General features: G+C 47.7%; 1 protein-coding gene across 4 annotated transcripts in view; it reads right to left on the reverse strand.

Moving 5' to 3' along the window:
• LOC139563189 (CD276 antigen-like) overlaps positions 1-16,671 on the reverse strand; it is an 85,055-nt gene that overhangs the window by 55,684 nt on the left and 12,700 nt on the right. For all 4 annotated transcript variants that reach the window (XM_071381530.1, XM_071381531.1, XM_071381529.1 and 1 more), the window contains exons 3-4: positions 6,174-6,524; positions 1,174-1,470 (exon numbers count right to left, since the gene is read on the reverse strand). In XM_071381530.1, the coding sequence (XP_071237631.1) occupies positions 1,174-1,470; positions 6,174-6,524 (648 nt within the window). The remainder of the gene's footprint in view (positions 1-1,173; positions 1,471-6,173; positions 6,525-16,671) is intronic.

Below are 16,671 nucleotides of genomic sequence, written 5' to 3' on the forward strand. Positions count from 1 at the left end.
CTGTGGATTTAGCAACATTGTAATACACCAGAGGCCCTGTCATGACTGTAGAGTGTGGAGCTGTGGAATAGGCCATCAGGCTCAGGGCCCTGCCGGCCCCAGCAGCACGGAAACAGCAGTCATTTCCCAGCCCAGCGGAGCAGCACTCACTGACCTGACACACACACACACACACACACACACACACACACACACACACACACACACACACACACACACACACACACACACACACACACACACACACACACACACACACACACACCACACACACACACACACACACACACACACACACACTCCCTGACCCGGGCGTAGGGTGACCTCCCCCTCCCTAGCTCTGCTCCAGCAGGTCCCGGCCACCTCTTCTTATTTATGAGCCATTTCACACAGCCCTGCTCCCATTTAGAGAGCCAGCCTTGGCCCGTCAGACACACTAAACACTCCACACGCTAAACATCACGTACACCAGTAAGGCAGCCAGGGGACATGGGGTCGGGGGCTGGGGATGGGACAGAGAAGACCCCAGTGCCACCACACAAGGCTACCACCCACACAGCCCAGGAAGAGATTACACCGCTCACCCAAAAAGAGCAATGTAAACATATTGGCCCACTTCCTGGTTGGCAGCCATTGGCTGTAGCTTCAGTGGAGTGGCAGGCTAGCGCTAGGAGTCTGCTCTGTAGGCTGTACAGCTGCTGCACCACCATCACTTCCACTTAGCTGTAATATTACTGTATATCCTTTATCACCTTCGAGCATTACCAAATGTCAGATGAGTAGATGAGTTTCATAGGAATCATCTGGGAAATAATTACCCACTGATGTGATTTAACGATGTGCGGAAACTGATGGTTAGGCTTATTGGAGCATAATTGAACATTTCATTATTTCCCTTCAGTTCTGTGGAGCTCTGAACAGCTGAATATTCAAGGCATAACATTTGACTGACGGATTGATTTACAAATGCATGCAAGACTTTAATAGGCAGACGTGCTCCTGTGTGACTGAAAACAAGATTATCCTGAACTGGCAACATTAAAACACTGTGGGAAGTCTCTGAATGTTAGCCCGTTTACTTTCCAGAGGCTAGGGCCTTTGTCAGGGAAGACAGACAGCAATGGGGAACACAGACACACAGATTCACATAGACACACACATAGACACACACACCTGTGATAGTGACGGAGGCGTGGCCGTCCTCGCCCAATAATGGGTTGGTCAGTCTGCAGCTGTAAGTGCTATTGGGCTCCAGGGTGACAGTCAGGACACTGCGCATGCTGAACAGCCCCTCCTCATTGGCCACCAGGGAGGTGGTGACGTTGTCCGTCAGGTTGTGCCCGCCCCCGTCCTGCCACAGTACGTCAGCCTCAGGGTAGCCACCGTACGCCACGCAGGTCAGCGCCACCTTGTCACCCGGCCGCAGGTTAGAGTCCGGCTCCAGGGTCACCAGAGGCTTGGAATAGGGGGCTGAGGGGGGAGAGAGGGGGAGAGAGGAGGGGACAAGAACAGACACACACAGAGTTTTAGCCAAGTCGCCAGAAACTTGGAGTAGGGGGCTGAAGGGGTAGGGGGGAGCAGAGACATACAGAGTTTTAGTCAGATTATCAGCAGTGAGGGACACCCAGGGAACTGTTTGACATGATTCCCATTAAATTGTTAATTACATTTAGGGAGCTTAGCATAACATCAGCTTAAGATCCCAGAGACATCATCTGCAGCATATCCTGGTGCTCCTCTCTGACGTCCTTCTTCTCCTCCCTGGAGAGAGCCACGGCTCTGAGCCAAGCCGCCTCACAATACAACGCAACCACCACAGCTTGGCCCGGCCCGGATGTGGGGCCTGGGGGAAATTGGCACGGCTCCGAGAATTTGGGACTGCTGTGCTCTGTTCAGGGGTTTGGCAGGAGGGGGCGGGCGGTGAGGAGGTGAGGGGGGTGAATCCTCAGCCTGGAATGAATTCACTGCTCTCCAATCCCCTGAGCTAAAACACAACCAGAGAGACGGCGGGCAGAGAGAGGAGGCTGTATTCCCTGAGCCAATCATAACACAGCAAACAATGGGGAGGACAGGGAGGGAGAAGAAGGAGATTAAATAACTTCATGCGAGTTGCCTTTTGAAAAGTGGGCTCTCTCGCTCTCTCTCTCAGCACTAAGACGGAATGTCAGCCTGCCACTAACCTCCCTGGCTATCCATTTGACTGACAGGCAGATTTCCACAGAGACCCGTCATTTTCTCAGAGCACTGTGGGAAGGGAGCTCTATGATGTTAACTGTAAATGCCAGCTAAAAATAATACATCTATGAATCGAATGCATGAAAAGGGGCCAATTTGTCACTGTTTGAGCTACTGTGTCATTTTTCCCCCTTTCTCTACCCAGACTAGCCAACCAAGAGGAAAACTGTCGAACGTTAGCGCTGCTTAATGCACATACATCCTTAGACAGGAAAGGCCCAATTTAACAACAAAACATGGAAATTAGTGGTGAGGGAGGGAGGAGTTCACCAACACTGTGTGTGAAGTCATAAAGAATAATTATAAATAAAAGTGCACTCAGTTGTGATGATAGTCCTCTGTTGGAACAACCACCTTCATCACCGAGCTGCTAGTAACAATCAATCTTGTCAGGAACTAATAATCAAAGCCAGTGATTGACCACAACCAGAGGACCACAATCAGGAAGTATCGACCAAACATGTTATTGTGCATCCCTGACGGAACTAAGTGTTTTATGACCAATTTCTGTGTTGTGTTAGGCATCGATCCTAAAGGTCTCGCATGATTATCAAAGAAGGGCCTGTGATGTGTCACCAAATTGCCCTCTAGTGGCCTCATGGCTGGAATTATTTCATAATTGATAAACATGAATAAAAAATCCCAAAAAGGAAAATCCGGTGTTTCTATGTTAAACGGGTTTGTTATAATTCAGTCTTCTGTGATGGACAGTCGTGGCCAAAAGTTTTGAGAATGACACAAATATTAATTTCCACAAAGTTTGCTGCTTCAGTGTCTTTAGATATTTTTGTCAAATGTTACTATGGAATACTGTAGTATAATTACAAGCATTTCATAAGTGTCAAAGGCTGTAACGTCCTGACCAGAGTTATTATGTGTTTTGCTTGTTTAGTGTTGGTCAGGACGTGAGCTGGGTGGGAATTCTATGTTGTGTGTCTAGTTTGTCTGTTTCTATGTCCAGCCTAATATGGTTCTCAATCAGAGGCAGATGGTAATCGTTGTCCCTGATTGAGAATCATATATAGGAGGCTTGTTTTGTGTTGGGATTTTGTGGGTGTTTGTTTCCTGTCTCTGTGATTGTCTGCACCAGATAGGTCTGTCTCGGTTTTTGCACATTTGTTATTTTGTATTGTTGTTTGTAGTGTTTCACTTGTTCTTTATTAAACATGTTTAACACTAGCCGCGCTGCACTTTGGTCCTCTCCTTCACCCCTGGAAGAAAACCGTTACAAAGGCTTTTATTGACAATTACATGAAGTTGATGCAAAGAGTCAATATTTGCAGTGTTGACCCTTCTTTTTCAAGACCTCTGCAGTCCGCCCTGGCATGCTGTCAATTAACTTCTGGGCCACATCCTGACTGATGGCAGCCCATTCTTGCATAATCAATGCTTGGAGTTTGTCAGAATTTGTGGGGCTTTCTTTGTCCCCCCGCCTCTTGAGGATTGACCACAAGTTCTCAATGGGATTAAGAGGTCTGTGGGTTTCCTGGCCATGGACCCAAAATATCTATGTTTTGTTGCCTGGGCCACTTAGTTATCACTTTTGCCTTATGGCAAGGTGCTCCATCATGCTGGAAAAGGCATTGTTCGTCACCAAACTGTTCCTGGATGGTTGGGAGAAGTTGCTCTCGGAGGATGTGTTGGTACCATTCTTTATTCATGGCTGTGTTCTTAGAGCCCACTCCCTTGGCTGAGAAGCAACCCCACACATGAATGGTCTCAGGATGCTTTACTGTTGACATGACACAGGACTGATGGTAGTGTTCACCTTGTCTTCTCCGGAAAAGCCTTTTTCCGGATGCCCCAAACAATCAGAAAGGGGATTCATCAGAGAAAATGACTTTACCCCTGTCCTCAGCAGTACAATCCCTGTACCTTTTGCAGAATATCAGCCTGTCCCTGGTGTTTTTCCTGGAGAGAAGTGGCTTCTTTGCTGCACTTCTTGACACCAGGCCATACTCCAAAAGTCTTCGCCTCACTGTGCGTGCAGATGCACTCACACCTGCCTGCTGCCATTCCTGAGCAAGCTCTGTACTGGTGGTGCCCCGATCCCGCAGCTGAATCAACTTTAGGAGACGGTCCTGGCGCTTGCTGGACTTTCTTGGGCGCCCTGAAGCCTTCTTCACAACAATTGAACCGCTCTCCTTGAAGTTCTTGATGATCCGATAAATTGTTGATTTTGGTGCAATCTTACTGGCAGCAGCATCCTTGCCTGTGAAGCCCTTTTTGTGCAAAGCAATGATGCCGGCACGTGTTTCCTTGCAGGTAACCATGGTTGCAGAGGAAGAACAATGATTCCAAGCACCACCCTCCTTTTGAAGCTTCCAGTCTGTTATTTGAACTCAATCAGCATGACAGAGTGATCTCCAGCCTAGTCCTCAACAACACTCACACCTGTGTTAACGAGAGAATCACTGACATGATGTCAGCTGGTCCTTTTGTGGCAGGGCTGAAATGCAGTGGAAATGTTTTTTGGGGATTCAGTTAATTTGCATGGCAAAGAGGGACTTTGCAATTAATTGCAATTCATCACTCTTCTTAACATTCTGTAGTATATGCAAATTGCCATCATACAAACTGAGGCAGCAGACTTTGTGAAAATTCATATTTGTGTCATTCTCAAAACTTTTGGCCACGACTGTATATAAAGTGTAATATTGGGATGCAAACTCAAAATGTAATACATTTCAACTCTATATCTGACATGATACAGGTGTCTTCTTTTTTTTAAGCCCATAACCATGAGTGAGAGGTGTATACTTTTGTTTCAAAATATATTTGTTTAAGACTACCAAGAAACACTGTGTGACCCTGATTTATCCCACTGCAGTAAAAGGTTAAAGAGGGGACTCTACTTCCTGTATGTGAAGCCCTTCCGGTGTCTCCTTCTCCTCACCTCCTTCTCAACCGTATTGGAGGAGACAAACCAAGATCCTCATCCTCTGACCCTCTTCTCCAATGTGTTTTGAGACAGGATTCGAGGAAAGATGTATCGAGAAAGATGTGGTAGCTGCAGGCCAAGCATAGACTCATATCTCCCTCTCTAACTTTAAGTACCAGTTGTCAGAGCAGGTCACATATCACTGCATCTGTACATAGCCCATCTGTAAATAGCCCATCCAACTACCTCATCCCCATACTGTTATTAATTTTTTTGCTCCTTTGCAACCCAGTATCTCTACTTGTACATTCATCTTCTGCACATCTATCACTCCAGTGTTTAATTGCTAATGTCACGCCCTGATCATAGTTTGCTTTGTATGTTTATATGTTTTGTTTGGTCAGAGTGTGATCTGAGTGGGCATTCTATGTTGTATGTCTAGTTTGTCTGTTTCTGTGTTTGGCCTGATATGGTTCTCAATCAGAGGCAGGTGTTAGTCGTTGTCTCTGATTGAGAACCATATTTAGGTAGCCTGTTTTGTCTTTTGGTTTGTGGGTGTTTGTCTTCCGTGTCAGTGTTTGTCGCCACACGGTACTGTTTCGTTTGTTCACATCGTTTATTGTTTTGTTTAGTGGTCTGAGTTTAATTAAAAACATCATCATGAACACTTACCACGCTACGCTTTGGTCCTCCTCTCTTTCTCCCGAAGACGATCGTTACAGCTAAATTGTAATTATTTCGGCACTATAGCCTATTTATTGCCTTATTTGCACACAATGTATATACTTTTATATTGTGTTATTGACTGTATGTTTGTTTATTCCATGTGTAACTCTGTGTTGTTGTTTGTGTTGCACTGCTTTGCTTTATCTTGGCCAGGTCGCAGTTGTAAATGAGAACTTGTTCTCAACTGGCCTACCTGGTTAAATAAAGGTGAAATAAAAATAAATAAATGGTTCAGCTTTCCCAGTCTGAAGTTGTTATTGTAAAACTTAAAAGAGAATGTGTTCTCAATGACTTACCCGGTTAAATAAAGGTAATAAATGAACAGACTCACCTGCCACCTGGAGCAGTAGGGCTGCACTACCGTAGGCCTCCACCCTGACGAAGCAGGTGTAGCTACCCTCGTCGGCCACCCGGACCCCTCTCAGGAGGAGCGATGTGTTGCCTGCGTCCAGTTGGGAGGGGTACAGGCTGGTGCGGTTGGCGTAGCGCTCTCCCTGGTCTGCCAGCTGGTCCTGGCTGGCCCAGTAGCTGTGCACGCTGCGCTTGGTGTCCGTCAGCTGCCAGAAGACACTGAGGTCAGACAGGTTGAAGGGAGAGGCGTGGCTGAAGGAACAGTTGAGGGTGGTGTCCATGCCGTACAGCGCAACCACTGGCAGCTCTGGGACTTGCACTTCTAGGACAGCTAGATAGGAGAGAGGAGAGTATGTCAATAACAGAAAACATAGACCTGTGTGTTTAGCCGTGTAGTGGAGAGAGATGTCGAAATAAGCTTTAGGGAGATGAATGAACTGCAATAAAGATGTAGCTCCTAAATATCCACTTGGAGACAGTGGTGAGTTAATAATCTAGACAGTGGTCTGTCTGGTGAGAAAGAACGCTCTCCATCTCTCTCCAGAGTGTACTGTCTCCCTCAAAACAACACGGGGCTAAGCTGCTCAATGGTGAGTGTGATTTGTTTTGTTTTAAAGCGGAAACCCTCCTTAAGGCATCTGATCTCCACATTGCTTGTCTAGACTAGACTCTTCTCTCCTCTCCTCTTCTCTCCTCTCCTTTCCTTTCCTTTCCTCTTCTCTTCTCTCCTCTCCTCCCCTCCCATGTCCTCTCTGCAGCCAAAAGCAGGCTTTGCATAATCATTCTGGCTTAGTAGCCATCTCAGACACCACAGAGAGAGGAGGCTACAGCTAAACCATTCACAATTTATTCCTGTCTCCACTTCTACAGGTCTGATTGTGTGATGAACATCAGGACAGAAAAAGCCATTCCAACCCCTGAAATCCCCCTGAATCTAGTGTGATGCATCCTGTACTCGACTGCTGCTATTCATTATGAGAACCTCTTCTGTACTCATGTCTTTCAGATTTAATAACAATCACACACTTCTGCATGAAATAGTTGTGATTGAGGTGAAACAATTGATTTCCCAATTATCAAACAACAAACAAACAACACTTTCATCCAAGTGCAATCCGTAGATGAGGACGCTCAGTCAAGGCAAAGATATTTTGGTAGACACATAGCCAAACCTCACAGGGGACCACACATTCACCAATATCCCCCTGCTAATCTATAGGCACACTGCCACCTGCTGGATCTTCATGTAACTACAGGCCAGAGGAAAACAGGGCAAAATAGACCATTTGCCAACACCTCAACATCCAAAAATATACCATCCACCACATCCAGAAAACCATGGAAACAGAAGAACAACAAGCCCCAGTAACTAACAAACACAAGAATGTCATTCTAGGTGATGCACTACAGTTCCTCCCAACCCCTGTGAAAATCACAAAGCAGCTTTTTAATTTACTGACAACACAGTGGTGGGATGTTTTTCTATAGCCCCATAATGTGACTACACTTCCTCTGCCGTGCCACAGCACAGTCGACAATCCAATCCAGTAATCATGGCATACCATTACAGTAGCAGGGTTTATTGTAGGGCTGTATGGCAGTCTACCAGACTAACGTTCTACTAGTTTGTGTGCGTGTGTGTTTTTGTAGTGCTTTCTGGGTTGATGAATAGGCAACAGGCACTTTGGTAGGACTGGAGCGGAAGTGACGGTCCCCACAGAGGCATGCACACAGAGGAGGGAGGAGACACAGCAATTAGATCACTCCCAGAGCAGACCGGAATGACTCACTCCAATGGGTTCAGAGGAGAGAGAGGAGGGAGAGAGAGGTGAGAGGGAGGTAGGGGGAGAGAATGGGAGAGGGGAGAGACGAGGAGAGAGGGCAGAGAGGGGGAACATGATGGAAGAGAGGGGAGAGGAAGGAGAGTGAGAGGGCAGCTTTGAGCGTGCACTTAAAGATAATATCAGGAAACAAGCCAGGAGGGGAGAGCACTGCAGCCCATAGCTAATCCCCTAACTCAGGACAGGGCCCAAGTCAGGGAAGAGATAAGTACTCATCCCTCTCTCCTTCGATCTCTTTCTCCCACCTTCTCTAACCAGTGACCCTCTTCTTGGTGCCAGTCTGGTGAGTGTCCAGCAGGACATTGGGGCAGCATGTTAACACACTGACAGACATACACAGACAGACCGAGAGCAGCAGGAGAGCACAACGTTTCACATCCACTTCACTGCACCCAAAGGGGAGGGTCTGTTAGCTCTGACGTCATGGAAACTGTGAGTAAGCATCTGATGTCCTATTCCTTCAGAGGTGAAACACGGAGGGGGCAAACTGGTATTGTTTCTCCTTTTAACCTCTAGATATCTCCAACAAACACAACAACATACTGTAGTATTTGTGATAACTCCTTTGGTCTAGGGGGTTGTGGTTGAAAAAGTGTATTGTGAGAGGTGGTGTCTCCCTGTTTGAGGGAGGAGGGCTAAGGGCTCTCCCCGGCCCCTGAGAGGCGATAAAGAGATGCTCAGAGTAGAGAGTGGTGGAGGGAGGGGACAGCAGGGCAGATTTACACCCTGCACTTTGTGTTTATGGGCCCGGCTCTGTTTGAGTGCCTGTGAGAGAGACAGAGCCGTGCACTTTCACAGCCGACATGAAATAAACTCATTAAAGCCCTGTGAGCACTGGCTGGCACTCTTACCTCAGACTCCCTTCCCTCAGAGCAGAGCGCCACGCAGGCAGACACGCAGGCAGGGAGGCAGACAGGGAGGGAGGCAACCAAGCAGACAGATACGCAGGCAGAAAGAAAGACAGACAGACAGACAGACAGACAGACAGACAGACAGACAGACAAGCAGGACGACAGTGGCAGGCAGGGAGAGAGGCAGGCAGGGAGGGAGGCAAGAAGGGAGGAAGAGTCAGGCAGGCAGGGAGGAAGAGGCAGGCAGGGAGAAAGAGGCATGGAGGGAGGCAAACAGGCAGCAGGGAGGGAGGCAGACAGGCAGGCAGACAGGCAGCAGAGAGGGAGGCAGACAGGCAGGAAGGGAGGGCGGCAGGCAGGCATGCAGGCAGGGAGGCAGACAGGCAGCAGAGAGGGAGGCAGACAGGCAGGGGAGGCAGGCAGACAGGCAGCAGGGAGGGAGGCAGACAGGCAGCAGGGAGGGAGGCAGGCAGGCAGGCAGGGAGGCAGACAGGCAGCAGAGAGGGAGGCAGACAGGCAGCAGGGAGGGAGGCAGACAGGCAGGCAGGGAGGCAGGCAGGGAGGGAGGCAGACAGGGAGGGAGGCAGACAGGCAGGGAGGGAGGCAGACAGGCAGCAGGGAGGGAGGCAGACAGGGAGGCAGGCAGGGAGGGAGGCAGACAGGCAGCAGGGAGGGAGGCAGGCAGGCAGGGAGGGAGGGAGGCAGACAGGCAGGCAGGGAGGCAGGCAGGGGGGAAGGGAGGGAGGCAGGCAGGCAGCAGGGAGGGAGGCAGGCAGGCAGGGGGGAAGGGAGGCAGGCAGGCAGCAGGGAGGGAGAGGCAGGCTGCAGGGAGGGAGGGAGGCAGGCAGCAGGGAGGGAGAGGCAGGCAGGGGGGAAGGGAGGGAGGGAGGGAGGCAGGCAGGCAGGCAGCAGGGAGGGAGGGAGGGAGGGAGGGAGGGAGGGAGGGCAAGCTAGCAATGGCCCTGTCGAATATTTACATCGCTCACTCCCCTCATCCCCTCCGCTCCCGTAATCCCTGGGCTGTCTATTCAACCCCTTCCTCAACTCAACAAAACAGTGATGCTGTCACTGGGCCCTGTCTAGCCTAGTGCTAAACTCACCAGTACAGATGCAGACTTAAGAGTAGTGATGGGGGTGGGGGGAATCTATACAGATTCATATCAGGATAGTAGTGTTTTCAGCACTTTTATTTCAAAACTATTTTTCACATGGCTCTCTCTCATCCCTCTGCAGCAGACACATGGTGAGCAAAATGTTTGGACCATGGAATCATAATAAAACCACAGTATTGAATCGCAATACATATAGAATTGTGAGAGTCGCAATACATTTTGTATCGGCAGCTAAGTATCGAGATAATATCGTATCGTGAGGTCCCCGGCAATTCCCAGCCCTACTCGAGAGCCACCCTGAACTTGTGAGCTTAGATGAATGGTTCGCTGCACGGATATCCCTGCTAGTACAGATTAGCCCCAGCTAGTGCTAAGCAAATATATACAGATGAGTGGAGCAGAGGGGCTGAGGGGCCTGCTGAGTGTGAAGCAGCATGGCAGGCAGCAGGCTGACAGGGGCTGGGAGGAGAACCACAGGCTTCATACATAGGCAGCTGACAAGGTGACACAACACGGCTCTTGGTAAACAAATTCCTTAGCCACAGCGGCAGTGACATCTCACCTCCGTCCTCCATGCACACACGCACGCACGCACACAACCAGGCAAATGCAGGCACACACATACGCACGCACGCACGCACCCACGCACACACACACACACACACACACACACACACACACACACACACACACACACACACACACACACACACACACACACACACACACACCCACACACACAAACACCTACACGCAGGCACGCACAAACACATTAACATCTCACTCTGCTTGCGATCACTAAAGTTGAATTCACTCAGTTCAATAGAATGTACCCCCGTATCCACATCTAGGAGAATGCAACACATTGCCTACACATTCAGTGTTGATGTTCCATTGCCATTCAGCTGACCCTGGTCAATGGGACACAACCCCAAACAGAAATACCTAAACCTGTAATAACCGGATCCCTTTAATAACCTGGGCTGTTAAACACAAGGACTTCAATAAGACCACAGCTTCCATCTCCCTCCAGCTCCTGAAGCAATAACCCACACTGTTCAATAACCCTGGTTCATAACTGCTTCTCCAATAACAAACACAGAATAGAACTCGGCTTCAAATGAACTGTGCTTAATAACAGTGAACATCACCCACTAGGCCAATAGGCACCCTACACACAGGTTCAATTACCCCTGCTCGATAACAGACGGCAGAGCTACCAGTAGTACTGTTCATTAGAAGACGTTAGGTACACATGTTCAGAGATATGGTAAAGCCCCTTTGTCGAACACGGCATAAAGGAACAGCCATGATAAGAGTGCACAGACATACATACACTGGAAGGCAAATTGCGGCGGTAATATTGACTTAACTAAGTAAACACACACAGGCAGTGTAGTTAGTGTTCTGTCTGGCTAAGTAGTGAGCTGCTTCAAAAGCTGTGGCAATAATGCCCCCATCGGGTGGTCAAAAGTACTGCAGCTCCAGACATGTTGGTCATTGCACGAACGACCCACCTGAATATCTAACGAACAGGAAGTTCACAGATGCTTAGTGGCCTTTCACAACAGCTATTCTTTCAGTCAATGTCGTTGTTCAAACACGCCAACTAAAGGCTTTCTTCAAAGCGTTTCCAAGCCCAAAACCTTTCGAATACGTCCAGGGGAACACAAATAAAAAGCAACATCTGGAATACATTGAGAGATGTAGTGGTAGTTTAGACATGGTCAGCGTAACACTGCTGGGAATTATCCCTCGCGACACATAGAGAATCAATTCTAAACCTGATCCTTTCCTCCCCTCCTGAAAGAGAGACACAAAATGGAGGGGATTATGTAGGTCTCTGAGCCTTGAATAATGGGGTCACTCATGACATTTACCAATTTAACACTGTCTCTCCATATCTGGGCTACAGTCATCATAGAGTGAAAGCCATCTCTGTCTGTGAGAGATATATGAGGTGCAGATAGCTAGTAGAGCAGACAGGAGCTCAAGTTGCTTATTTTCAGCAACGTAATAAATCAAGATGCACCACACTTCCTTTCTCCTGACTCTGTCTGTCTATCTCTCTTTCTCCCTCTCTCTCCCGCTCTCATTTGTTGTTTATGCTCTCTCCATCTTCTTCTCTCCACAAACATGGCGGGCGGGTGCTTTATCAGGGGGAGCTGGTCTCATATCCCGTCAATAAGCTGTTAATGGGCTCTGACAGGCAGATAATGGTGGGCCAGTTGCAGAGGAGCTGCCTGGGAGATAAGGACAAGCCTAACCTTCCTCCACCACCTGCCTGCGAGAGAAGAGAGAGAACACAACCTGGGATGAGTATGAGGAGCGAGCCATAGGATCAAATCCATGCCAGCAGGAGGGGGGGTGGGGTGGATTTGAGTTTGTGCAGCTTAATCCAAATGACTGGGGTTAAGGTGAGCCTATACGCTATGCATACGATTACAGAAAAGCCAAGCTAAGTTGATCAAACTGTATTATTGTAGAGGTGGCAAAGGTTTGGGTTCTAATCCCTCAGATAGACAAGTGTTTGACACCTGCTGGCCCTGGTAATAACCAAAGCCATGTCTGGGAGGGTAGAGCCCTTGCTCAAATCTCAGGCTGCAATTCTGTTCTGCCTTATGAAGGGGTCAGGGAGCAGTGGATGTCTGCATTAATGCTGGGGGTTAAGGGGTTAAAGGGTCAGGGGCTGGGGCTATGTGTCTGGATGGTACCTTGAGCCCGTCTCCTCCTGAGACACAGTGACCTCACTCAGGACCCTGTAACCATGGCAACACCTGGCCGAGCCTCTCCGGAGACACAGTGACCTCACTCAGGGCCCTGTAACTGTGGAAGCACCCGGTAACCGTGGAAACAACCTGTAGGTAAGTGTCTCCTCTCTCTGTATGTCAGGCAGGGAAGCTTCTTCCTCAGCACAGATCAGAGCGGTGGTGGTGGGTCGTTACCCGCATCAATGTTTAAGCGATCCCACAAGACAGCTTTTTTAGGACTTGTTCAAATAATCATGAGGTGCTTGATGGGTAATGCACTCTGTTTAAATGGCTAGGCTACAGTGCAGAGTGAGCGGGGGGAGAGAGGGAGGGGCCAGCAGCTCAGTGCAGTAGCCAACCTGCTAGTAGACTGACTGGGCATTATGTATGCATCGCAGAGAAAGCAATCTTTGTCGAGCCTGTCCTCGATTGTTTTTAAAAGGATACTTCACTGGCCACAATCAAATTAGTAAGAACATCACTGATACGGGGTAATAACCCTAAATTGAATTTCTGTGCGGGCCAAAACGTCCTCTCTCTACAGAATCAATTGCTGTGAAGAGAAAAGGAGGACAGGGAGAGGGCATTCCTAGTTAGCAGACCTCAAAGGGTACACCAGAGATGCGGGCGTGAGCTATTTACACGCTTCAGGGCCTTGCCATAATGTCTGCCGCTCTCTGACTGCCACACTAGATGTGATCTATTCAATTATGCTAATTAATTAGAACTACCTCCCAGCTCTCGTCATTAAAACTGAATCCAGGTCAGCTTGCCATTTTTGCATTTGCATGAATACAATTTCCCTTTTAACGTGGAGATGCTAAGAGCGGGCAGGTGGGCGCAAGCAGCAGCAAATGGCAGAGGCCTGGCAGGCTGGTGGCAGTGCTGACAGAACAGAGAGCATGACAACAAGCAATTAGCCAGACAGCATCCTGTTAATGCTTCTGCTTTACACTACTGGCTCTACTGCCTCTCAGCTGCTAATGCTGCTTATGGAGCCTGGATGCTAAGCCTACTTACTGTGCTGGTGTTGCTGCTGTTGCTTGCCTGTTAACTTAGAGCAACCCCACTGAGAGTACTGCTACTAGTCTAGTGCATTAAAAGTACATGGAGTATACCAAACATTAGGGACACCTTGTTTCCCAATTCGTCGTGGCATGGACTCTACAAGGTGTTGAAAGTGTTCCACAGGGATGCTGGCCTATGTTGACGCCAATGCTTCCCACAGTTGTATCAAGTTGTCTGGATGTCCTTTGAGTGGTGGACTATTATTGATACACACGGGAAACTGTTGAGCGTGAAAAAGCCAGCAACATTGCAGTGCTTGACACAACCCGGTGCACCTGGTACCTACTACCATACTCAAATGCACTTCAATTTTGTGTCTTGCCCATTTACCCTCTGAATGACACACATACACAATCCATGTCTCAAATGTCTCAAGACTTAAAAATCCTTCTTTAACCTGTCTCCTCCCCTTCATCTACACTGATTGAAGTGGATTAAACAAGTGGCATCAGTAAGGGATCATAGCTTTCACCTGGATTCATCTGGTCAGTTTATGTAATGTACAGTTGAAGTCAGAAGTTTACATACACCTTAGCCAAATACATTTAAACTCAGGTTTTCACAATTCCTGACATTTAATCCTAGTAGAAATTCCCTGTCTTAGGTCAGTTAGGATCACCACTTTATTTTAAGAATGTGAAATGTCAGAATAATAGTAGAGAGAATGATTTATTACAGCTTTTCTTTCTTTCATCACATTCCCAGTGGGTCAGAAGTCTACATACACTCAATTAGTATTTGGTAGCATTGCCTTTAAATTGTTTAACTTGGGTCAAACGTTTCGGGTAGCCTTCCACAAGCTTCACACAATAAGTTGGGTGCATTTTGGCCCATTCCTCCTGACAGAGCTGGTGTAACTGAGTCGGGTTTGTATGCCTCCTTGCTTGCACAAGCTTTTTCAGTTCTGCCCACAAATTTTCTATTGGATTGAGGTCAGGGCTTTCTGATGGTCACTCCAATACCTTGACTTTGTTGTCCTTAAGCCATTTTGCCACAACTTTGGAAGTATGCTTGGGGTCATTGTTCATTTGGAAGACCCATTTGCGACCAAGCTTTAACTTCCTGACTGATGTCTTGAGATGTTGCTTCAATATATCCACATAAATTCTCCTGCCTCATGATGCCATCTATTTTGTGATGTGCACCAGTCCCTCCTGCAGCAAAGCACCCCCACAACATGATGCTGCTACCCCTGTGCTTCACGGTTGGGATGGTGTTCTTCGGCTTGCAAGCCTCCCACTTTTTCCTCCAAACATAACGATGGTCACTATGGCCAAACAGTTATATTTTTGTTTCATCAGACCAGAGGACATTTCTCCATAAAGTATGATCTTTGTCCCCATGTGCAGTTGCAAACCGTAGTCTGGCTTTTTTATGCGGTTTTGGAGCAGTGGCTTCTTCCTTGCTGAGCGGCCTTTAAGGTTATGTCGATATAGGACTCGTTTTACTGTGGATATAGATACTTTTGTACCTGTTTCCTCCAGCATCTTCACAAGGTCCTTTGCTGTTGTTCTGGGATTGATTTGCACTTTTCGCACCAAAGTATGTTCATCTCTAGGAGACAGAACGCGTCTCCTTCCTGAGCGGTATGACGGCTGTGTGGTCCCATGGTGTTTATACTTCCGTACTATTGTTTGTACAGATGAACGTGGTACATTCAGGCATTTGGAAGTTGCTCCCAAGGATGAACCAGACATTTTTCTGAGGTCTTGACTGATTTCTTTTGATTTTCCCATGATGTCAAGCAAAGAGGCACTGAGTTTGAAGGTAGGCCTTGAAATACATCCACAGATACACCTCCAATTGACTCAAATTATGTCAATTAGCCTATCAGAAGCTTCTGAAGCCATGACATCATTTTCTGGAGTTTTCCAAGCTGTTTAAGGGCACAGTCAACTTACTGTATGTAAACTTCTGACCCACTGGAATTGTGATACAGTGAATTATAAGTGAAATTATCTGTCTGTAAACAATTGTTGGAAAAATGACTTGTGTCATGCACAAAGTAGATGTCCTAACCGACTTGCCAAAACTATTGTTTGTTAACAAGAAATTTGTGGAGTGGTGTATGTAAACTTCCGACTTCAACTGTATACTCAGTGTATATGGATACTGAAACAAAGAAACCTGTCACCACCACAGAGTCCCTCTGCAGAAGACCTGACAACAGCTGTGCTAAGCAACATTTTCTTATTTTACAATGTTACACACCAACAGTTTAGACGGGGACTCTACCTCTGTACTCTACTAGAGGTTGTCTTGGGAGAGTGCAGCGGCAATGTGGCAGCCTCAGAGTGTAATCCTGTGTGGAGATAGGGGTATTTAATTGTGCAGCACAGGAGTGACACTGATACGGTTATTTAATGGCGGAGTAGAGGAGAGACACTGTAGAAGACAAGTGGGATTAGCAAGGGCCTATAATCCTAATCAGAGACCTACTGGAGACAACAGGCCCAGAGGACCCCAGGTCTCACACGCACACATACAGACACACACACACCAGCACATACACACGTGCACACCCACTCACTATTTCCACATGACAGTTTGTCTCTATCAACAGACTTCAAAGCACATGACTTAGAGTATGAATTAAAACATGCTGTACAGTGTTACCTAATACTGTAAATCCTTAATTCAACAGTAAACTCCAGTAAGTAAATAAAAGATAATCATATATTGTGTGAGGTAAAAACATTATTAACTACAACTTAAAGAGCTACACAGAATCAGTCCGAGACGCCTCCCTCCCTCCGTCCCAGCAGCCGCCAAAGCCAGTAATCAGCAGGCCAGAGACCCATGAAGGCTGGAACAGTACTAGGCCCTAATGAAGCCCTGCTCCTAGCTCTCTCACTC

The sequence above is a fragment of the Salvelinus alpinus genome, chromosome 33 (genome assembly GCF_045679555.1).
Source record: "Salvelinus alpinus chromosome 33, SLU_Salpinus.1, whole genome shotgun sequence".
NCBI lineage: Eukaryota > Metazoa > Chordata > Actinopteri > Salmoniformes > Salmonidae > Salvelinus > Salvelinus alpinus.